Consider the following 25,248-nt stretch of genomic DNA (forward strand, 5'->3'; position numbering starts at 1 on the left):
GTATCACCAAAGACACTAAAAATGTTCCACAGATATACCACGGAGAGCATTCTAACTGGTTGCAACAAGGTCTGGTATGAAGGGGCCACTGCACAGGATTGGAAAAAGCTGCAGTAAGTTGTAAACTCTGCCAGCTCCTTCATGAGTACTGGTCTCCCCATCATCCAGGACATCTTCAAAGGCGATGCCTCAAAAAGGTGACATCCATCATTAAGGACCCCTATCACCCAGGAAATGCCCCCTTCTCATTTCTACCATCATGGAAGAGGTACAGGAGCCTGAAGGCACATAGTCAATGTTTCAGCAACAGCCGACGACACTACATTGATTGGCCTAATCTCAAACAATAACGAAGTGGCCTACAGGGAAGAAGTCATCACCCTGACACAGTAGTGTCAAGAAAACAACCTCTTCCTCAATGTTGCAAAAACAAAGGAGCTGGTTGTGGATCACAGGAGGAATGAAGATGGGCTAAAACCTATTGACATCAATGAATCTGGGGTCGAGAGGGTAAGCAGCTTTAAGTTCCTCGGCATCCACATCACCGGGGACCTCACGTGGTCTGTACACACCAGCTGAGTGGTGAAAAAGGCACAACAGTGCCCCTTTCACCTCAGACGGTTGAGGAAGTTTGGTATGGGCCCCCAAATCTTAAGAACTTTCTACAGGGACACAATTGGGAGCATCCTGACTGGCTGCATCACTGCCTGGTATGGGAACTGTACCTCCCTTAATTGCAGGATTCTACAGACAGTGGTGTGGACAGCCCAGCCCATCTGTAGTTGTGAACTTCCCATGATTCAGGACCTTTACAAAGACAGGTGTGAAAAAAGGGCCTAAAGGATCATTGGGGACCCGAGTCACCCCATCCACAATCTATTCCAGCTGCTCCCATCCAGGAAACGGTACCACAGCATAAAAGCCAGGACCAACAGGTTCCAGGACAGCTTCTTCCACCAGGCCATCAGACTGATTAACTCATGCTGATTTGAGTGTGTTTCTATGTTACATTGACTGTTCTATTTATTATAAATTACTACGATTGCACATTTAGATGGAGACATAACAAAGATTTTTACTCCTTATGTAAGTGAAGGATGTAAGAAATGAAGTCAATTCAATTCAATTCAGTTCTTCCCCTCTTACATAAGATTTCTGAATGGACAATGAATCCATAACAATAATTCACTTTTCACCTTTTTTTGCACTACTTATTTAATTTAATCATTTTATATAAATTTATAGTAATTTATAGTTGTTTTATTGTGTATTGCAATCTACTACTACCACAAAACAACAAATTACATAACATATGCCAAAGATATTAAACCTGATTCTGATTCTGATCCAAGAATGGTAGAGAGTTGCAAGACAGCTCTGATATAATCTGGATTCTTCTAATGCCTTGCCTGAGAAAAAGGTAACTTTAGTAAGCAATTTTAGTCGGAATAATTTTAGTTCATTTAGAAATGGCAGAGGGAAAGAAGCTGTTCCTGAATCACTGAGTGTGTCACTAGAAACAACTTTCTGCACAAAAATTACCTGGTTTTTATATAGCTTGAAAATGCCAGTTTCAAAAATTTAAATTTATGGCTTACAGTAACTTGATCATAGATCCTGTCACCGGACTATAAAGACCAAACATAAACATGGATACCCACCTGCATCATTTGAATATCTGCCATATTCAAGAGCAATTAATCCACTTCTGGTTGACTGCATCAATATCCCCAAAAGAACATAACACAAACTATAAAGCATTATACTTAATAAGATACAAAAAGATGTATTTTATCAAAGCTCAAAGTAAATTTTATTATCAACATACATACATGTCACCATATACAACCCTGAGATTCATTTTCCTGTGGGCATACTAAGTAAATCTATAGAATAGTAACTGCAATAGAATCAATGAAAGATCAACCTGAATACAGACGACAACAAACTGCAAATGCAAATATAAATAAATAGCAATAAATAACGAGAACATGAGCTAACAAGATAAAGACACAGTAAGGTGAATCCATAGGTTGTGGGCAACACACACAAAATGCTGGAGGAACTCAGCAGGCCAGACAGCAGCTACGGAAAAGAGTACATTCGATGTTTCAGGCCAAGACCTTTCATCTGGACTGGAGAAAAAGTCCAGTCTTCAGGCCTAATGAAGGGTCTCGGCCCAAAACGTCGACTGACCTGCTGAGTTCCTTCAGCATTTTGTGTGTGTTGCTTGGATTTCCAACGTCTGCAGATCTTCTCTTGTTTGTCATTGGTTGTAAGAACATCTTGCTGGATCTCGATTTAATTTCTGATCCTTAGGGTTCTGCCAAGACTGACAAGCCATCTTAATTTCAAGATTTCAGTTTATTTTAGACTACAAACCAACATACAAATACAAAGCAAACTAAATAAAGAACTGAGAAACAATGCTAAGAGGGGAATTAATGTCAAGGGGTGTAAGACAAACGAATAAAGATGACGCTTCTGAAAAAGCTATCACTTTTGTACATAGTGTAAGATAAAGAAATTCCTTAGATAGTGATAAATCAGTCAATAGGCTACATAATTACTACAATTACATCAAGTGGATAACGTGCTGATACCTACCCAATGAAAAATGAGAGATGTGATAAACTGTTAGGTTAGCTGCTCTACCACTTTCTGCCAGTGAGTGTGAAAACTACATGAATTTGTTAAAAAGTACAAATCTTGTAAAAAGTGTTATTAAAAAATAGTGGTTTTCAACAATCTCAATGGATGAGCAAGTGAGTGTAGTTACTCCCTTTTGTTTGAGCCTGATGGTTGAAGGGTAGTAACTGTTCTTGAAAGTGGTGGTGCAAGTCCTGAGGCTCTTGTCATGCTGAATTTCTGCAGACTTCTAAGGAAGTACGGGCACTGCCATGCTTTCTTCACAATTGCAATTACATGCTGAGTCCAGGACAGATCCTCTGAACTAATAATACACAGGAATTTAAAGTTGCTAACCCTCTCCACTTCTGATCCTCCATTGAGGACTGACTCATTGGTCTCTGGTTTTCCTCTCCTGAAGTCTACAATCAGCTCTTTGGTCTTGCTGACATAAAGCGAGAGGTTGTTGTTATGACACCACTCAGACAAATTTTCAATCTCCCCCCGTATGTTGACTCATCATCACCTTTGATTCAGCCCACAATAGTGGTATCATATTGAATATGGTATTGGTAATGAGTCTTGGCGTTAAACTTATTGGAACAGACATCAGTTATGTCATGTGTACAAACTCCAATTGAATGATTTGTTCCTACTGAAGTCAATATAACGCAAAGGACCAAGGAAAAGTTTCTACCTCCTTTGATTTTAAAACCAGCTACCAAGCAAAAGTAAGATTGGATGCTGCAGTCTCCATTAGCATCCTGCCTAAGGCTTTACTTGCAGAAATGTCGCAAAGACAAAGCTTGTGTTCATTTCAAGGAGTACACAAAAAACAATGAACAAATACAGAATCTTTGGAAATTCGGATGGAATATTTAAGAGATAGCTAATCCTAGGCTGGTAGTGTTCTACTTCAATCCAAGGTACATTTTGTTGTAAACACAAGAAAGTCTGTGGATACTGGAACTCCAAAGGTGATGGGTGAAGCCAGGTGAGAAGCTCCCTCCTTCCCTTTTCCCTATGGTCCACTCTCCTCTCCTGGGTGTTTTGCTTTCATTTTATCTTTTCTGGACAGAAGCTTGACTCCTGCCCAAAATGATCAGTAATTTATAATCCACACGCAAAATTACAAGTCATTCATTTTACAAATGAAAAAGAAATCCACACTTTAACTATACAAAATCCTCTCAAAGAAAAAGTTTATAGAAATCGAACTTTCATTGGTCTAAATAAAACTGTTGTACATGGACTTGCTCTCAAAATTTTATTACTCTAGACCAGAGGTTCACAAGATTTTTTTGCCCTGGTGCCTTTCTGTTAACTGAGAGGTCCGTGAACCCAAAGGTTCGGAACCCCTGCTCTAGACCCAAATTTGCAGTAAAAATGTAATACTCTTTATGATGATGATTTCTAAATTAGATAGTATACGATCCATACCAACTGGGCTAATTGAAGAATTGATGTTATTATTCAATTCGTCTTCCTGCTCACAGGCTTTATTATATTGCTGGTAAATGTAGTATTAATATACATAAGATCTTAAGACATATGAGCAGAATTAGGCCATTCAGCCCATTGAGGCTGTGTTGCCATTCCATCATGGCAGATTTATTAATTATCCCTCTCAAATTCATTTTCCTGCCTTCTCCCCATAATCTTTAACATCAAGAACCTATCAACCTCCACTTTAAATATACCTGATGATGTGGCTGCCACCACTATTTGTGACAATGGATTCCACAGATCACAGATCCACCACCCTCTGGCTAAAGAAATTCCTCTTCATCCCTCTTCTACAGGGACATCCTTCTATTCTGAGGCTGTGCCCTCTTGGTCCTCGACTCCCCACTACAGGACACATCCTCTCAACATCCACCCTCTCTAGTCATTTCAATATTCAATAGGCTTCAATGAGATCCCCACTCATTCTTCTGAACTCCAGGGAGTACAAATACAGAGCCATCAAACGCGCCTCATACTTTAACTGTTTCATTCCCAGAATCAATCATTCTCGTGAACTTCCTCTCAACCCTCTCCAATGCCAACACATCTTTTCCCAGATAAGGGGTCCAAAACTGCTCACAATATTCCAAGTGTGGTCTTATAAAGCCTCAGAAATACATCCTTTCTTTTATATTCTCAAAATTAATATTAATATTGCATTTGCCGTCCTTACTACCGACTCAACCTGCAAGTTAACCTTTAGGGAATCCTGCACGAGGACTCGCAAGTCTCTTAGCAGCTCTGTTTTTTAAATTTGGTCACCATTTAGAAAAGAGTCCATAACTTTATTGCTTCTACCAAAGTGCATGACCATACACTTCCTTATACTATATTTCATCTGCCACCCTATTTTCCCATTCTCCTAATCTGTCTAAGTGCTTCTGCAGACTCCCTACTTCATCAACACTACCTGCCCCTCTACCTAACTCTGTATCATCCACAAACTTGGCCACAAAGCCATCAATTTCATCATCCAAATCATTGACATACTGTATAATGTAAAAAGAAGTGATCCCAAAACTGACCATGCAAAACACCACTAATCACCAGTAGCCAACTAGAACAGACCCCCTTTACTCACACTCTTTGCCTCCTGCCATTCTTCTATCCATGCCTGTAATGCCTTATCTTGTTTAGCAGCCTCACATGCTTGTTAAAGGCCTTCTGACAATCCAAGTAAACAACATCCACTGACTCTCCTTTGTCTATCCTGGCTTTTATTTCCTCAAAGAATTCCAACAGGTTGTCTGGCAAGATTTTCCCTTACACCATGCTGACTTTGACCTATTTTCTCATCTGCCTCTAAGTACTCCAGAAAGCTCATCCTTAATAATAAATTCCAACATGTTCCCAACCACTGAAGTCAGGGTAACTGGTTAAGGATACAGTCGGCGCTCCTTATCCGCGGATTCCGTATGCGCGGATTCAACCAACCGCAGATCGGGAAAACCCGGAAGTTCTCTCTCCAGCACTCGTTGCTTGAGCATGTACAGACTATTTTTTCTTGTCATTTTTCCCTAAACAATACAGTATAACAACTATTTACATAGCATTTACCTTGTATTAGGAGTCCTGCCATGTGCAGAAGTTCGCTGATGACACGGCCATAGTGGGGTGTGTCAGGAATGGACAGGAGGAGGAGTATAGGAAACTGATACAGGACTTTGTGATATGGTGCAACTCAAACTACCTGCGTCTCAATATCACCAAGACCAAGGAGATGGTGGTGGACTTTAGGAGATCTAGGCCTCATATGGAGCCAGTGATCATTAATGGAGAATGTGTGGAGCAGGTTAAGACCTACAAGTATCTGGGAGTACAGTTAGACGAGAAGCTAGACTGGACTGCCAACACAGATGCCTTGTGCAGGAAGGCACAGAGTCGACTGTACTTCCTAAGAAGGTTGGCGTCATTCAATGTCTGTAGTGAGATGCTGAAGATGTTCTATAGGTCAGTTGTGGAGAGCGCCCTCTTCTTTGTGGTGGCGTGTTGGGGAGGAAGCATTAAGAAGAGGGACGCCTCACGTCTTAATAAGCTGGTAAGGAAGGCGGGCTCTGTCGTGGGCAAAGTACTGGAGAGTTTAACATCGGTAGCTGAGCGAAGGGCGCTGAGTAGGCTACGGTCAATTATGGATAACTCTGAACATCCTCTACATAGCACCATCCAGAGACAGAGAAGCAGTTTCAGCGACAGGTTACTATCGATGCAATGCTCCTCAGACAGGATGAAGAGGTCAATACTCCCCAATGCCATTAGGCTTTACAATTCTACCGCCAGGACTTAAGAACTTTTTAAAAGCTATTATTAATGCTTTTTGAGATAGTGATTTAGATGCATATCATATTTTTTACTGAGTTAAGTATTGTATGTAATTAGTTTTGCTACAACAAGTGTATAGGACATTGGAAAAAAAGTTGAATTTCCCCATGGGGATGAATAAAGTATCTATCTATCTATCTATCTATCTAGAAATGATTTAAAAGTACAGGCAGTCCCCAGGTTATGAATGAGTTCCATTCCTGAATCCGTCTTTAAGTCGGATTTGAAGTCGGAACAGATACACCTGGTATTATTTAGCGTCAGTTAGTCAAACGTTTTTCTTAGTATATAGTATATATTTTACCTTTCTATGCATATAAAACACTTAAGAAACATACGTATTTCAATAATTAAACCACTGCGTTGCTTAGTAATAATTGTAGCTTTCATCGGGGCAGGGCCTTTCACATTCTCCATTAAAATTGTTCCAATTGCTGACCAACTGTAGCCTAATGCTTTTCCAATGACCGATGGCATTTCACGTCTTTCCAATCGCATTATTATTTCCACCTTATTTTCAATCGCGATCGGGATTATTTTCATGAACAGAAACACTGCGGATTCAGAGCTGCACCGGCAGGTCCTAATGTGCACGGCACGGAGACATGTTAAATAAAGACCGGGGTTCCGCTGGGTCCTGAAGACCACCGCACTGATACATGTTAAATAAGGTACTTGGGCATCCGTGAATTTTGGTATCCGCGGGGGGTCCCAGAACCAATCCCCCGCGGATAAGGAGGGCCGACTGTATTACGTTGTAATTTGCTCAAATTAAATGAATATGTCCAAAGAAGTTTAGCTTGCACTTGAGTACAAATTAATTTTAATAAGCTGATAGATGCTACCTCCGAAACAACCTTACCAGCACAGATTACTGACATTTATAACTGGACTCATCCCTTCGGATTTTATTTATGTATTGAGATACAGCGCAGAATCGGCCCTTTGAGCCACACCACCCAGCAATCCCCTAATTAATCCTAGCCTAATCACAGGACAATTTACAATGATCAATTAATCAGTCCAACCGGTAAGTCTTTGGACTGTGGGAGGAAACCCACACGGTCATAGAGAGAACGTACAAACCCCTTAGAAGCTGCGGCAGGAATTGGACCCGGGTGGCCAGCACTGTAAACGCAATGCTAACCACTGCATTATCACACTGCCCCAAATATTTCAGTAATTTTAATTACTAAAAAATTTATATTTTTAGTTACATCTCTAAAGCAATCATTTGTTTATAATTTTTCCTCATTTCTTAATTCCTTTTGTTCCATTTTCTTGTTTTCTGTATCATATTTTATATTGAATACTCTACTCATACTAACTCATACATCTGTGAAATTTATAAGATGATTGCACAGATGCCACTGACCTAGAAATTAATCACCAAGGAAAATCAAACTTAATCCCCACAAGCGATAACCTCACTCTCTCAAATTCACTTGCCGCATCACTGAACCAATGGATTCACTTTCAAGGGCTCTTCATCTCATGTTCTCATTATTTCTTTCTTTCTTTCTTTCTTTCTTATTTATTTATTTATTTATTTGTTTATTTATTTGTTTATTTATAATTTATTTTTGTATTTGCACAGTTTGTTAACTTTTGCACATTGGTTGAATGCTCAAGTTGATGCGGTCTTTCATTGATTCTATTATAGTTATTATTTTATTATGGATTTATTGAGTATGCCTGCAAGAAAAATGAATGTCAAGGCTGTATATGATGACATATATGTACTTTGATTTATAAATTTACATTGAAATTTGAATTTAGATTTTGCTAAAGCAAAATAGTGTAATAATTTGCTTTATGTTTTCATTGTGTAAAATATAACACTTTGACCATGGTACTTCTGTCAGAAAAACAAAAAATAATTGAGAAAGCAGAATTGTACTATTTTGGGCCACACAGATACTTGGAATGCTAAAAGGAGTTCCTCCCCAGTGAAATGATAGCCGCACCAAGGAGTAGCACAACTGAGCAGTTTAGCTAGTTATTGATAAGAAAGTAAAACTGAAAGTGATTTTATCAATTGCAGGAGTTACTTGCAATCAAGTAAAATGAAAATGGAATGCAGTGGAGGCAAGAAGACCAGTCACATTGTCAATCCAGAAGAATATAACAAGCTCAAGAAAATATTCACAAAATATTAAGACCATACGACATAGGAGCAGAATTAGGCCATCTCGCCCATCGAGTGTGCTCCGCCATTCAATCATGGCTGATCCTTTATTTTCTCCTCCTCAACCCCATTTCCCCGCCTTCTCCCTGTAATCTTTGATGCCATGGACAAACAAGAATCTATCAATCTCTGTCTTAAATACACCCAATGACCTGGCCTCCACAGTTACATGTGGCAACAAATTCCACAAATTCACCACCCTTTGGCTAAAGAAATTTCTCCACATCTCTGTTTTGAAAGGGCGCCCCTCTATCCTGAGGCTGTGTCCTCTTGTCCTAGACTCTCCCTCCATGGGAAACATCCTTTCCACATCTACTCTCTCTAGGCCTTTCAACATTCAGAAGGGTTCAATGAAATCCCACCCCCCCCCATCCTTCTGAATTCCAGTGAGTACAGACCCAGAGCTATCAAACGTTTCTCATAGGATAACCCTTTCATTCCTGGAATCATACCTGTGAACCTCCTCTGGACCCTCTCCAATGCCAGCACATCTTTTCTAAGATGAGGGGCCCAAAACTGTTCACAATACTCAAGGTGAGGCCTCACCAGTGCCTTATAAAGCCTAACCATCACATCCTTGTTCTTGTATTCTAGACCTCCTGAAATGAATGCTAATATGGCATTTGCCTTCCTTACCAGCGATTCAACCTGCAAGTTAATCTTCAGGTTGTTCTGCACAAGGACTCCCAAGTCCCTCTGTATCTCAGATTCCTAGATTTTCTCCCCATTTAGAAAATAGTCTGCTCATTTATTTCTACTACCAAAGTGCATGACCATACATTTTCCAGCATTGTATTTCATTTGCCACTTTCTTGGCTATTTTCCTAATCTAAGTCCTTCTGCATCCTACCTGTTTCCTCAACACTACCTGCCCCTCCATCAATCTTCCTATCATCTACAAACTTGGCTACAAAGCCATCTATTCCATCATCTAAATCATTTATATACAGCACAAAAAGAAGCAGTCCCAACACCGACCCCTGTGGAACACCACTAGTCACTGGAAGCCAACCAGAAAATAATCCTTTTATTCCCACTTATAACTTTGTTCACTTTTGTTGACCTAGAGGTAATAAAATTATACACACAAGAACGTCTGCAGATGCTGGAAATCCAAAGCACCACACACAAGATGCTGGAGGAACTCAGCAGGTCAGGCAGCATCTATGAAAATGAATAAACAGTTGACGTTTCAGGCCGAGACCCTTCTTCAGGACTGGAAAGGAAGAGGGGAAGTGCCAGAATAAAAAGGGTGGGGGAGGGGAAGGAGAATAGCTAGAAGGTGATAAATGAAGCCAGGTGAGTAGGAAAGATAAAGGGCTGGAGAGGATGGAATCTGATAGTTGCGGAGAGTGGACCATAGGAGAAAGGGAAAGAGGAGGGGCACCAGGGGAAGTGATAGGCAGGTGAGAAGAGGTAAGAGGCCAAAGTGAGGAATAGAAGAAGAGGGAAGGGAAAGGAAAAAAATGTTACTACAAGGAGAAACTGATATCAATGCCAAAAGGCTGGAGGCTACCCAATTGGAATAAAAGGTGGTCTCATCTTACCACAGGAGGAGTCATGGACTACACGTCAGAACAGGAACGGGAATTAAAATATTTGGCCACCAGGAAGTTCCGCTTTTGGCGGATGAAGCAGAGGTCAAATGCCACATAAATAATATGCCAGTAGAGAATTTTTTTTCTAGGAATGACAAAAATCTGAAAAGATACTCACAAATAAAGGAAAGTGGTGGGAACAGAACGAAGGGGGCAAGAAGAGTAGCTTTCTTGTTCATATCATTTCAACAGGTCTGGGTGAATTTGATGAGAAATATTGTTACTGCTATCTGAAATTATTATAAATAATGCTATATTTTTCAATAGTTCATGCTAAAATGCCATTAAATAGAATATCCTACAAAAAGCAGCGGATACGGCCAAGTTCGTCGTGAGTAAGCCATCCCAACCATTGAGTGCATCCACATGGAGCAATTTCACAAGAAAGCATCTTCCATCATCGGGGACCTCCACCACTCTGGCCATGCTCTCTTCTCGCTGCTACCATCAGGAGGGTGGTACAGGAGCCTCAAGGATCACACCAACGTGTTCAGGAACAGTTGTTACCCCCTCAACCATCAGGCTCTTGAACCAGTGGAAGTAACTTCACTTGCCCAGCACTGAAATGTCCCCACAATCTATGGAACAACACACACAAAATGCTGGCAGAACACAGGCCAGGCAGCATCTATAGGGAGAAGCGCTGTTGACGTTTCGGGCCGAGACTTTAGGTCTGCAGATTTCCTCGTGTTTGCTCCACAATCTATGGACTCACTTTCAATGACTCTTCATCCATGCTCTTGATATTTATTACTTACTTATTTATTATCAATTCTTTTTCTTTCTTTTCATTTTTGCACAATTTTATGTATTTTTCCCATTGGTTGTCCATCCTGTTGGTGTGGTCTTTCATTGATTCTATTAAGGTTTTTGGATTTATTGAGTGTGCTTGCAAGAAATGAATCAAAGGGTTGCATATAGTGACATAAATACTTCGATAATAAATTTACAATAAACTTTGAAATGAGTTAGGCTGATTTAAAATCTAAATCCTGCCAAAAAGTAGTACTCCTTTTGAAATCATTGCTCCATAGAAATGAAAATCCAATTCACCTCAAGATGCTGGACAGAGAAGTAAAGATACAGTGGAAGAGAAGATTCGGCAAAACAAAACTCAGAAAAGAGAAGAATTACAAGGTATGATAGACATAAAGAGACTCAAGGGAGAACAGACAGTATTCGATCATACAGAGAGAATGGCATGTCATACTACTGAACTACAACCCAAATAGTCACACATTCCCAAACCAGCTCTTCCACTCTCATATCCTACCATGTTTCTACTACATTTTGCATCAACATTTTACCACTACAAGCCATTTACTCATACATGTTCAGAGCTTCCATCCACACCAGGTATCTATAGTCACTCGCACTCCTCTATTTTATCTCTAGCCCATGAATCCAAGTCTCACCTTTTCCAAATTGCTTTACAATCTCTCTACCATCTTCATCCTGAACATTAAAGACTTTCTGCTTTTATGACTCCTGCGCCCCTCCAGCTGATATTCTCCAGTCCTCATAAACCAAACAGTCATAGAAAACCTCAGCACAGATACAAACCCATCGGCTCATCCAATCTGTGCAAAACCAGTTGATCTGCCTAGTCCCACTGACCTGCACCCAGACCACAGCCCTCCATACCCCTCCCATCCATGTACCTATCCAAACTTCTCTGAATGTTGAAATCAAAATTGTATCCATCACTTGTGCTGGCAGCATGATCCACACTCTTAATGGATCAATGGTCAATGGATCTTTCCAGGCAAACATTTTCAAGAAATATGGCAAAAATAGATTAAGAAACTAAACAGGCTGAGGAATAATGAAATAAAGACAAAAAATTATATCACAGAAGTTCTGGTGAAGATTATTTACCCTAAAACATTAATACTATGTCTCTTTCCACAGATGCTACTTGACCTGCTCAGCATTCTCTAACATTTCCTACTTTTCCATTTTAGATTTCCAGCATTTTGATTTTTAGGTCAAGAAATAATGATCTGCTAGAGCACTGATCAAGTTCCAAAAGATTTTTTTTAAATAATTTGTCAATACATGTAATTATCCTCACAATTATCCGTGTCATAGTGTAACCTTCCTCTATTTCTACACCAACTTGCTTGGTAACAAAAGTGGACACACAAATGCAAGCTTTCTCCAACCCATATAATAATCACTAAATTTGGCTGATGGTGTAATGTCTCCTGGGGATGGACATTGGGGGAGTTGAAAGGGCAGTGGTTCTTGAGCAACTCAATCAGACTCACCCTTTCCTTGATAACTTCCAAGAGGACCACAACCTCATCGTGGTTTGGAAGCTTGTGTGCCTCAATGACCCAGAGAGTTGTGTTGGCTGGAGTCAGGGTTTTTTGGTTTGGTTCTAAACAGGTCAAAGGGAAGAGGCCAGAATAAAATCAGTCCACTGATCCTCCAGTTTCGGGGGTTCAGCTCAGTGCTAACAACCCTGTCAGGTAAAGGAAAACTCTTATGGAAACGGCAATGAAGAATCCTCTATATCTGTATGTGACTGAATGGACAGACACAGAAGGAGAGCCTTCATTGCTGCCCTAAACACCAGTAACGGGCAGCAAGTAAGTAATGAAGTTACAGCAAAATCCCACAAAAGATTCCAAGACTTCATGCATACTACAATGTCATACACTTGACTATCAAAAGTTTTCTCTGAAGCACCTCATCACAGAACTTTTAAAGCTTTAGATATACAATACTGTTCAAAAGTCTTAGGTACATATACAGAATATAGCTAGGGTGCCTAAGAAATTTTACACAGTACTGTAGTAATTTTATGTACTTCTGCTGTAAAAACACCAAAATTCATGACATATGTGAGTGATTACATGCTTCCAATATGGGTCTCTATTGTGGACAGAGTGGGAAGGGGGCAGAGCGAGCAGAATCAGATTGGGAAAGGGGAAAGGAGAGCAGAGGGAGCAGGAAGCTCAGAGAGATGTTGTTTAATGATCAGTAAATCTAATGTTTGGAATGAAATGACTTGGCCTGGTATCTCAGGGCTGGGTGTGTCTGCATCCATACCATCCACTGCACCTGGCCCTTCTCTGTCACCTGTCTCACACCCCTCCCATGGCACTCCACCCTCACCATTCCCAACATCCTTTGCTTCCGCCAGATTTACAAACTCACACTCCGCTCCATATTGACAATAACAGTAGTGTATAAACATCTTAGACAACCTAGGTAAGAATACAGACATGAAAGTCACTCAATTTTGAACAAATTTCTCTATTGTTGGCTGTTCTAGTGTAACCTTGTGATGAAATCCATAAGAATAAATAATTATTTAGCAAGAGCTTTCTTTATATGTGTATCTGCAGAAGAATATACAATTTCAAGAGTAAATGATGCCATCTTTTGTAAGAATTTAACCAAAATTCTAATATCGAAAACTCAGTATTGTTATGGTATGCACCCGATTGTGCCAGCCTCTAAGGTTTAGACGCTCTGATTTTCTGGAGTATGGATAGTGGGAATGATCCCTTTGAAGATTCTAGTCTGCTCCACTAATTAGCTGCCATGCTTTGGTGCCAAGATCTGGATATTTAAAGAGCACCTGAATTCAGGCTTGGGGCTCAACTTTAGTTCAGTCTGTGATTGAGTTTAGGATTCTTGTCTCATTTGGATTCTCATCTAGTTTTGTCAGTTTCTTGTCTCATCTAGTCAAGAAGCTTGTTCTCGTCTCAATCTTGAAATCCTGTCTCAATTCTAGTCTGGGATACTCCAGCATTTGGATCCTTTCCATCTTCATCTAGGCCCCGCATCAGAAGTATTTTCTGCTAGATCTATGATTGAAATTGATAATGGCGAACAGTAATTAGTGAAATGACAGAAATATTGATCGTAAAAATGAAAATTGGTTGCTACCATAATAAATGCTTTGAAGAGTTGGAGAGCCACTTTTTCTTTTTTTATGTTGTCTCAAGAATGTCAAAGTGGTAAAGAGAACAGAGACCCTTTATGTTAAGGCTCTACTCTGACTGTACTGTTTCAGGATTTTCTGCACAAGCCAAACAATTATCCTGAGGAAATGTTGAGGTTCACTCCCAAAATAATAAGGTAATGGATGTAGTTATTTCTGATCTTTAGGTTCACAGATTAAACTCCCCTTAAAACTTGGAACGGAGATGAGAAGGAATTTCTTTAGCCAGAGAGTGGTGAATCTGTGGAATTCATTGCCACAGGCAGCTGTGGAGTCCAAGCAATTGGGTATACTTAAGGTAGAGGTTGATAAGATGCTTGATTAGTCAAGGAATGAAGAGATATAGGAAGAAGGCAGGAGATTGGGGCAGAGGGGAAAATGGATCAGCCATGAAGAAATGGTGGAGCAAACTTGATGGGTCAAATAGCCTAATTCTGCTCCGATATGTTATGGTCTAAGACTTGTAAATATGAAGTATACCTAATTTCTGGTTGGGAACACACATCAGGACCTTCCTCAAATGATGGTATTTGAGGTTGAGGAGCAAGATATCAACTGGCAGCTTGTTCCTCTTCAGTATGACTTTGAGCTCAGTGCCTTCTCCTGATGATATTCCAGCAGTAACACTGGACAACAATTTATTTTCAAAAGTGTTACTTCTTCATAATTGTTTTGTCTCTATGATAGGCCTCTTGAAGCTGAACAGGAATATAATTTCAGACTACTTGCATCATATAGGAATTTCATGAAACAGGAAATTAACTTATATTAAATATTATGTGTTTAATTGCATCAACAGTGCTGATGCTTTGCAATAATTCAACTAACCTAAAAATGTTTTGTTGATGAGATTTGTTTGTACTCAGCGTCGGAGGCTTCTCACTTAAGTGTCCAACAATAATCAACCAACATTGATGGATTGCAGTTGCCCTGATATCATTTCTCCATGACTGCAATGTCCCGGTGAAACCTTTCACCATGCTCATCACTGACAGCACCAAGATTTGCAGGGAAGTTGTCTAAATGGGAATACAGAAAATGAACCTTTAGGGACAAGTTGCAATTCATGGTCTTGTATGTTTGGAACATGTTGTCCACCAGCTGCATATAGTTTGATGCTCTGTAGTTGCCAAGAAAAAATTTCAACATCTTTGAATGCCTTCCATGCGATTTTCTCTGGTCCCACTAGAAGTTCTTTGATAACCTGTCTGATTTGTAGACGAACAAAAATGCCTTCCTTAATCCTGGCATCAGTTATTCTGGGTAACGTTTATCTCAAATATCAAAATCCTTCATGGTAATTTTTGTGCCTGGTGAGAGCAGGTTCCATCCTTGAAGACTTGAATGTAGTAATTCTGCTTTTATATTTGACAAACCCAATTCATTGACCAGGTCACTTAACTCAGATTGACTTATCAGATGAGGCTCACTAGACATAAAGGGTTTAAAGTCTGTTTCAGTATCAATGTCACTTTCCATTTTTGGCTCATGTATCATGGCAACTTCATCTGCCTCCTCTAAACTCCATGTCCTATTTTTCTAAAACCTGTCCTGCCATGCAACGTCCACCCTGACTAAGCATGCCCAGGCATGCCCGGCCAAGATAGAAAACTTTGCAGCTTACATTGGGTGCAATATTTTAATTGACTAGAATTATGAATTGAAACAACAAATATAGGCAATTTCAAAAAATGGTGATGATAGGGAAATTTCATGGTGATTGTCATGATCATCAGCCCAAAATCCACAAGGTACACCCAAAAGTATTCAGAAAGCAAAACCTTTGTTGTCCAGTGTAACCAAGAGCTTCTCAAATTGCAGATTGGTTTCTACCATTCTCTATCCCCAGTTTGACGGCTTGCTTATATGGATAGAGGACTGAGGTGTGGGCAGATGCAGAACCTGCTTAATATACTAATTTATTCAAAATCTGCTATATTCACCCATGAAAATCACCTGCTTATAACATTCCTTAAATACACTCCGCAGATTTGATGCTTGACAAGGGGCTGGAGAAAATAGATTGTCAGCTTCTTTAAAGAAAGACACTGACAACTTCAAGCACCTTTGTTCAGTCAAATCACATTCCTCTACATGTCAAACCAAAGGATCATTCCCTTAGTGCTAAAATAATCCAGGATCATTATATACTATCAGAAAACCAATACCACCCTGAAACACTTCAAAATTCCAGCCCTACAGTACAAGTTGGGATAACAAAAAGGGTCATTGTTGTGCTGTATGCCCCTTGTGTCCTCTATTCCTGTTTTAAACACAAGGTACATTCCTCAGTCGAAATGTTTGTCTAATATCTTGTTGTTCATTCATAGATTTAAATGTTAAAAAATGAGGAGCACTAAATTTCACAGATAAATGAACAGTCAAGTCCATTGTCATTTAACTATATACATGTATATAACCTATATAACCATATAATATATACATATAAACGAGACAATGTTTCACTGAACCACAGTGGCTGGGAGTTCAGAAGCCAAATAGCTTGGGGGAAGAAACTGTTTCTCATCCTGGCCATTCTTATCTTTATGCACTGGAGTCTCCTGCCTGATGGTAGATGGTCAAAGAGGATGCTGGATGGATGGGAGGGATCCTTAATAATACTAAGGACCCTGCGTATGCAGTGCTCCTGATAAATGTCCCTGATGGATGGTAGGGAGACCCCTATGATCCTCTCAGCTGTTCTCACAGTCCTCTTTAGGGACTCCTGGTCCAATGCTCGACTGTTCCCATACCAGATGGAGATACAATTTGACAGGACATTCTCAATGGTGCTCCTGTAAAACGCAGTTAAGATGGGAGGTGGGAGACTTGCTTGCCTTAATCTTCTTAAGAAGGGAGGTGCTGCTGTGCCTTCTTGGTCAGGGAGGTGATATTAAGGGACCAGGTGAGGTCATCTGTAATATTATCTCTCAGGATCTTGGGTGCACTTAACTCCCTTTATGGAGAAGCCATGTGTATTCACAGAGGGGGATGGTTTATCTGCACCATCCTGAAGTCCACAATGATTTCCTTTGTCTTATCCACATTCAGGCTGAGGTTGTTCTTCTCACATCAATCCACCAGTTGCTCCACCTCCTCATTGTTCTTGATAGGCCAACCACTATTGTGTCATCTGCAAACCTGATGACGCGGTTTGAGCTGGATTCTCGACATCGTCATGCGTCAAGAGTGTGAACAGCAGCGGGCTGAAAACTGGAAACACTAGTTAAATCTCAGAATACTTAGTAATAAATATGAGTTGAGATTCCTTAAGGCAGTCCTACATTGATTTCAACACTAGTTGGTGACTCGTGCAGCACTGCTGGTGCCAAACTATATCAGTCTCAGCCGTTCATTTGGGTTCATAGCTGCAAGGAGAGGGGGACCCTGTTACATGGGTAACAACTTGCTCTCCATATTCGTACTACCCTGGCTTGCGTATCACGTAGACAGCTGAAACGCAACGTCCATGGTCAACCCCAATCAACAGAGGGCCTCATATAAATTTTATTTTTTCAGTAATTGTGATAACTCTGGCTAAGCCACATCTGGAGTATTGCTTACAGTTCTGGTCACCCCACTATAGGAAGAATGTTGAGGCTTTGGAGAGGGTGCAGAAGAGGTTTACCAGGATAGTGCCTAGTTTAGAGGGCATGTTCAATCACAAGAGGCTGAGTAAATTTAGGATGTTTTCTCTGGAGTACCAGAGGCTGAGGGGAGATCTGATGGAGGTTTACAAGATTATGAGAGGTATAGATAGAGTGGACAGAGAGTATTTGTTTCCCAGGGTTGAAATGTCTAATACCACAGGGAATGCATTGAAAGTGAGAGGGGGTAGGTTCAAAGGGGTTGCAAGGGGTAAGTTTTTTTTACTCAGAGTCATGGATGCCTGGAATGCACTTCTGGTATGGTGGTAGAGGCAAAAACTGCACATTAAAGGCTTTTAAGAGATGTTTGGATAGTCACATGGATATAAGAAAGATGGAGGGCCATGGATATGGTGTAGGTAGGAGGATTAGTGTTTAGGTGACTTTGATTTGCTTTTTAGCTCAGTTGGTATACCATAGCGGGCCGAAAGGCCAGTTCCTGTGCGGTATTGTTCTATGTTCTAAAGGCTCTGATAAAGCACTGTATCACACAGGGTATGACATATCTAATCATTGAAAATAATTTCTTGACTTGCATAACCAAAGTTGGGACATTATATTTCAAAGCGTCAAACATGTAATGAAGTAGTACAACATCATTTACCTCTGGAACAAAGATGAAAACATACAACTGCCTTCTTGCCTGTTAACTCTGTTGCCAGCCAGAAATTAGATATTGCCAATTATTTAAAACATTGAGTTAGATGTCTTAAAGGAGGACAGTTTAAACACCTTAGCAAAAAAGTTTTACTTCTCTCAATTTGAATCTTGATTTCAGCAATTACTTTTATCTGTTTTAATTTCTTCCTTTTCTATTTTTATTAATCTCCCTTCTCTATGTCTTGTTGTCTGTGACTAATGTTGGTTCACCACAACCTCTCAGCTGTAACTATCATTTGTGTGGTTCTTGGTCTCAGCCTTGTCACAGACCTTCCTGTTCTCTCCACTCCTCCCTCTTCTTGGCAGTTTAAAACATGTTTGATTTCTTTTTTTCTACTTCTGTTTTAGGTCATTGCCCTGAAATAGTAACTTTACTTCACATATGCCATTCAACCCATTGAATATCCCCTGCATTTTCTGCTTATTTGAGCCACGATCAAACAAATTGACGTAGCCATGGCAGTGTAGCAGTTAGTGCAGCGCTATTACAGTTTGGGCTTCAGAGTTTGGAGTTCAATCCCGGCTTCATCTATAAGGTATAAGTCTTCCCCATGGAATGCAAGGGTTTTCCCGGGTGCTCTGGTTCCCTCCCACAGTCCACAGACGTAGCGGGGAGGTTAACTGGTCATTTTAAGTTGTCCTGTGATTGGGTTAGGTTTAATTCGGGGATGTTGGGAGTTGTTGTGGAGGCGTGGCTCAAAGGGCCTACTCTCTATTGTTTTGCAAAATAAATAATTTTTTTAAATATGCTTTCCTTACAATAACTAATTAAATACATTTCAAAGTTAAAAATACACTGTTGAAGTATATATACTATAAACAACCTTTTGATTCGAGTCCTTATAGGCAGCCACAAAACAAAGAAACCCAACTGAACCCATTAAAAAGAAGACCGTCAAACACCCAATCAGAAAAAAGCAAATCATGCAAACAATAGAAGTAATCAGATAACATACAGGACCCAGGTTCACAAAAGTGAGCTCACAGCCACAAAGCCAGTTATCACTGAAGCCGATCCAGGAGCCCATCAGTGGCAGGCCACAGCCTCAGTTCAGAGCAAAGATGAATAAACCTCGTGGAACAGTGAGGTGAAATGGCCCATCCTTCACCTCTGGCCCCAACACCCTAACATTTTCAATCTGGCTTGCCGCTTAAATCAGCCAGATCTCGGATCATTCCTTGCTCTCAGACCTGGGCTCTGCTGCTTCAATACATTCTTGGGCCTGGTCCCCACAGCCTCAATACACTCAGGTCTGCGCCCCACCGCTTTTGATATGCTCTCAGGTCTAGACCTCACCACCTCCATTCCAATTCTGACCTTTCTGACCTGACCTTTCCAGTTCTGCTCAGCACGTAAGTTAGTCGAACCTGTGGTCTTTCCTCATCTCGGGCCCGGACCCGGCCCCGCAGCCTCAGTTATACTGTTCAATTATACTGCTTCATCTACAATATTCCAGAGTTTTGCATTTGTGTGGCCCTAATTCTTACATTATTAATGTAAGAAGACTGAAAGCAATAATGGACTTGATTACAGCTCAAAGAATTCTGCTCTCCTTGAATTCTGAGATACAGTTGAGCACTAGATAAAGAGTACTGTAAGTTCATAAAAAATTGAAAAGATTATTGTTTTTGTATATGTCTTTATATGATATTCAGAGCTTCTATATGAGTTATTTTACATTTTTAATTTGTTAGTTGCAGACATCCCACCCTGCAAAAACTCATTTCAGGGAGGTAGCACCACCACCCCGCCCCGGCAACCCCATATTCCACCCCCACCCCCCCGGTCGACCTCCAAGGGTGTATGTATACAGGACATTTGATTATGAAAGAACACAACAATTTATTTGATCATATATTGAAACTATTGGAACACACACACACACATTCCCTGTTGAGTATTTTGTTGGCAGTCTCAATGCTAATAGCTAAATGCTAATACAAATAGCTTTTCAATTTCTTTTGCAAACTTTCCTTGTACTGTGATGTGGCTTGCTTGGCAGATTTAAGCATTTTGCTGGAAGTCTCAACCTCATAGCAGTCTGTGTCAATGGATTTGTTAATTTTGCAAGACATCAGATTCACAAGTGTTTTGTGAGACAGCTGACTTCTGAATTCTGTCTTGATGTGACGCACCATGCTGAATGCCCTTTCTACATCACAATTAGAATTTGGCAGGACCAAAACCAGCTTCATCAACTGGCAGAGCTCTTTGAATCTCAACTGCCCTGTACTCACAGATTTTACCTTGGACAGCTTCCCCCAAAACTCATCAACTGGTAAACTTTTGTAGTCTGACACCAGTCCTTCAAGGTTCTCTTGCATCTGCCTTGATCACATTTACTTTCTTTGGAACACTCTGCCATGGCGCTGCAGGACACTAAACTGAACTGATGGACAATAAAAGAGAGAGAGAGGTCGACTGTAAAGCCCACCCACAGAGAAAACTGATAGGTCTACTTAGCACAAAGAGAGACCAATCAGGATTTTCTTTCTCTCTCTCTCCCTCTCCCTCAAAAAAATCGATTTCCGGGATATTGTATATAATTTGCAGGCGTCAGGGAGCTGCTATCAATATGCAGGAGTCTCACGAACTTCCAGGAGAGGTGGGATGACTGTAATTTTTTGAGATATAGAGTGCATGCAATTTACAGTCCTCTTTGAATATTTTGAAAATATGCCAATTTCATAAAGTTTGAGTGGAGGTGTAACCCAGTCAATATGACCACCATGTATTCAGCTAAAAGACACAAGACCATAAGATACTGGAGCAGAGTTAGGCCATTTGACCCATCGTCTGCTCCACCATTTCATCATGGCCGATCCATTTTCCTTCTCAGCCCCAGTCTCTTGCCTTCTTCCCGTATCCCTTCATGCCCTAAATAATCAGCAACCTATCAACCTCTGCCTTAAATATACCCAATGACTTGGCCTTCAGAGCTGCCTGTGGAAATGAATTCCACAGATTCACCACCCTCTCCCTAAAAAAGTTCCTCCTCATCTCTGTTCTAAAAGGACCCCCCTCTATTCTGAAGCTGTGTTCCCTGGTCTTACTCCCCCCACCACAGGAATCATCTTCTCCACAACCACTATATTGAGTTCTTTCAACATTTGATGGGTTTCAATGAGGTCACCCCTCATTCTTCTGAATTCCAGAGAGTAGAGTTTCCAGAGCCATCAAACGTTCCTCATGTGACAAGCCTTTCAATCCTGGAATCATTTTTGTGAATCTCGTTTGAACCCTCTCCAACATCAGCATTCCCTTTCTTAGATAAGGGGCCCAGAATTGCTCACTATACTCTAAGTGAGGACTCACCAGTACCTTATAAAGCCTCAACATTATATCCTTGCTGTTATATTCTCATCAAAACATAATCTAATTGAATGTAAAATCACTGATCAAAGAATAGTTATTATTTATGTCACTGGAGGCCATTCAACCAATTGTGTGCATGGGGATCACCAGAGTTGGATATAAAAATAAATGAGATATCTGTGGTATAAAACATTTATAACACATTATTCTATAATATCCTAAAATATCAAATTAAATAAAAGGACCAATTCACATAATGAAGTGGCTAGAATTCAAAGAAATTTCCATCATAACGCATGCTTTAAGATCGATCTATTTAAAATCCATGGGACATTGAGTAATCACACCAATAAAAGATTAGAGGCCCCGTCCTGAGCACAACAAAAGAAAAGTTTGAACAGGTATTTTTTCAACTGCAGCAAATGCTATTCTTTCAACCACTCGTTAGTTAAAATGTTTCAGATGTACATTGCTTAAAACAGTTAGTTACGGATTCTGCATGGAAATGAGGAAAATATTGACCTATTGTTTTATAGAAACTTACTTTGAAACAGATTTTCTGCTTTTCCGAGCAGCAGTGGGATAACTGATTACTTGATTTACTTTAAGGAGATTACGCTAGCCACGGGAAGAGATTACAGTGGAGCATTTTGAGCGCCGCGCAGTAATGTACGTGCAGACCCCAAAACACGCAGCACTCTTAAATATTTCCAGCAGCTTCCCTGATCAACAAATGGTCGAGAAGTCTCACCGTACATCAGTGTGTACCAAGGAAAGTAAATAAGAATTCTACAAAACTATACAGTAAAAGAAGGCATGGATCTGAAAACCAGATTAAAAGCACAAAACCAATTAACAGATTCCCCAAATCTGCTGGTCACATGCCCACCCATGTTACCTAGCAACAAGACAACTCACCAAAAGTTCGTAAAGAAGAATTTCAAATCTGTAGCTGAGTTGTGCTTTGTTGCAATGGAAGAAATATTGGTTGCTGTCATTTTGTTTTGAAATGCGGTAAAACCTTTCACCTGACGAATGGGGCAAATGGTCGAAGATAAAAGTACTGCGTGTTATTTTTCAAAATTGTCACAAACACAGGGAATATCGCGAACTACAGTTGAAACGATCGCGATATGCGGTGAATAGCGGAATTCAGTCACACTGTCCCTAGTACCCAAGCACAATTTTCACCTGATGCATCCTGCTGGGTCCATTATTCATCGCTTTTCAGCGCCAGTTTAATAGGTTTGTAATATATCCTAATGGCAATTCAAATGCATGTTAAAATTAAGTGCTAATTACATTGTGAGAGATGAGATTTATGCCCAGTAAAATGCCTCCTGCATGTTAAATTTCATTCAGTGGAATAATAATTTCTCCAGTCCAAGGGAAACAGCATTCCTAACTAAAAGCGTACTTGTGGTTGTGGTACAATGTACTTCACAAAAAGCACTGTAATTATTCTAGGTAACACGCTATTTTGCATTCGAGTGGATAAAATAATATAGAAGTACTTTCCCTAGAAAATTAGAAAATTTCTAATCTTGTAAAACTTCTTACCTTCTGGGTTGCATTGAACTCTGAGCAAAGTTGCAAGAAGAAATAGTATGCATGACTGGCCGGCCATACTACAGCCCTGTGTCGGATTCTTCCCCAGCCTCTGCTGAAGCTGGCTTTGTAAGAGAAGGTTGTGGAACCTGGTTGATGTACAGCCCGGCTATCTCTTTATTTTCTCTCCTGATGCTAGCTGGGAAAAGGCGTGTTCGAAAGTGGGGACAGCGTTTGCACAAACCCGCTCATTGCTCAGAGGGCGCTGCTAACAGCGGCCCTGGATGCAGCATACCGCAAAGCTGTCCGCTGTATAAGGGAACTGTCTGTAATCCCCCAAACCGTTATGAGCACGGTATTTCATACATAATATTGCCACAGCATTCTAGCATTTCGCTCCGATTACTAAAGCAGCTCTGTTCAACTTGCTTTGAAATCTGAATTGAAATTAGGATGGATATGAAATAAGCTGTAAAGACGTTTATCAACTTTTTCTCCTTGTATATCCTTCATTTTTCTGATTTGCGTTGTTTTTTCCAAACACGTGATAATTTTACATTTTATCTACAATCTAAACTGAAAGCATTTTATACTGTTTCAGTCAGATACGTAGCACACACTTTTATTTAATATTGCCAATCAGCCCCATGAAATACTTACTTGGTAGTTATAGTAAAGTTGCTGTATTTCCCGGTGTGGGGATGTTTGTTATGCATGTTCAGGGCGGCATGGTGGTGGTACGGCACAGCACCGGGGTCAACATTTGGCGCTGCAGTACAGCACGAGGGTCAGATCAGCATATTCAATGAGCTTCCTGACACTTCCCCATCACAAAGAGCAAACCTTCCCACACCCTCCATCATCAGGAATGTCCCAGACACTACCCACTCCCCAACTAACGCCTGCAACCCTCATTCCTCCAACACAACCGAAAGCCCGTCACTTCTCAGATGGCCCTTACAATTTTTTTTAGAAAGTTCCAAAACTTCTATTAATCTTTTCTTTCTTTTGTTGCTCTTTTGTTTTATTGTTGCCAACTTGATGAAATTCTTGTCGTGGTTTCACAGCAAGAGTCAAGCTGACCAAATGTAACCAGCTGCGCTTCTTTATGAGGCTGGTGATGAAGCGGCTAATCCTTACCGCTGCCCCGGGAAGAGAGAACCAAAGGATTGCGCCAAATGAGATTTAAAATTGTAATGAAAAAATACCAAATAGGTGTAGCACGTCTTCGAAACGCTACGTAGGACATGCACAAAACGATACATTGGACAGTACAAATCAATTTGCAGACAATGAGCAGTTTGAGAGATGTCTTACTGGCTCGGTATCGTATTGCTGGGTCTGATATATTCTCAATAAGTTGATGCATTTATTAACCTCAAAATAAAACTAAAATAACGTTTACACCCAACTAGTCAACTGGGCGCTTATATTCGTCCAAATGAGAAAATGCTGATAATGAATAAACATGCAAATATAACATTCAATTTAAACTGTTGTGAATGCCAACAGCTAGGTGGTCGAATTGAATTAGGAATTCTGTAACCAGTATTATCGCCAAATTACCATCAAACGTTTTGGCGAACCCGGGCTGAAACTGCAGTTCTTTAAACGTCATCAGGCTAACGCTCGAGTCAGCAACAGCATTTTGAAAGGCTCATAAAATGTATTTATTGTGTTTTCTTAAGAAAACTCTCTGGTACTCTTTCGTTATAACAGTGTATATTGTGCAAAGTCACCTTGAAGTAAATGATGTGCTTTAAAGGAAAGTCGGAATAAACACAGCAGTGTTGACTAGAAGGCAGACAGTGGATCCAGGCAGCGCATGGCCGTTAAATTCAATCGGAGGATTTACGGTGTTATTCACGTTAATAATTTAT

At 40.3% G+C, this 25,248-nt stretch overlaps 1 protein-coding gene across 1 annotated transcript in view; it reads right to left on the reverse strand.

Annotated features, from left to right (window-relative positions):
* Window positions 1-23,501, reverse strand: part of lrp2a (low density lipoprotein receptor-related protein 2a) — a 396,886-nt gene extending 373,385 nt beyond the window's left edge. The window contains exon 1 of the mRNA XM_073047514.1: window positions 23,381-23,501. Within this exon, the coding sequence (XP_072903615.1) occupies window positions 23,381-23,447 (67 nt within the window). The 5' untranslated portion in view covers window positions 23,448-23,501. The remainder of the gene's footprint in view (window positions 1-23,380) is intronic.
* Between the last annotated feature and the right edge of the window lie 1,747 nt (window positions 23,502-25,248).

This window comes from Hemitrygon akajei, chromosome 5 (assembly GCF_048418815.1).
Source record: "Hemitrygon akajei chromosome 5, sHemAka1.3, whole genome shotgun sequence".
In the NCBI taxonomy this organism is placed as follows: Eukaryota; Metazoa; Chordata; class Chondrichthyes; order Myliobatiformes; family Dasyatidae; genus Hemitrygon; species Hemitrygon akajei.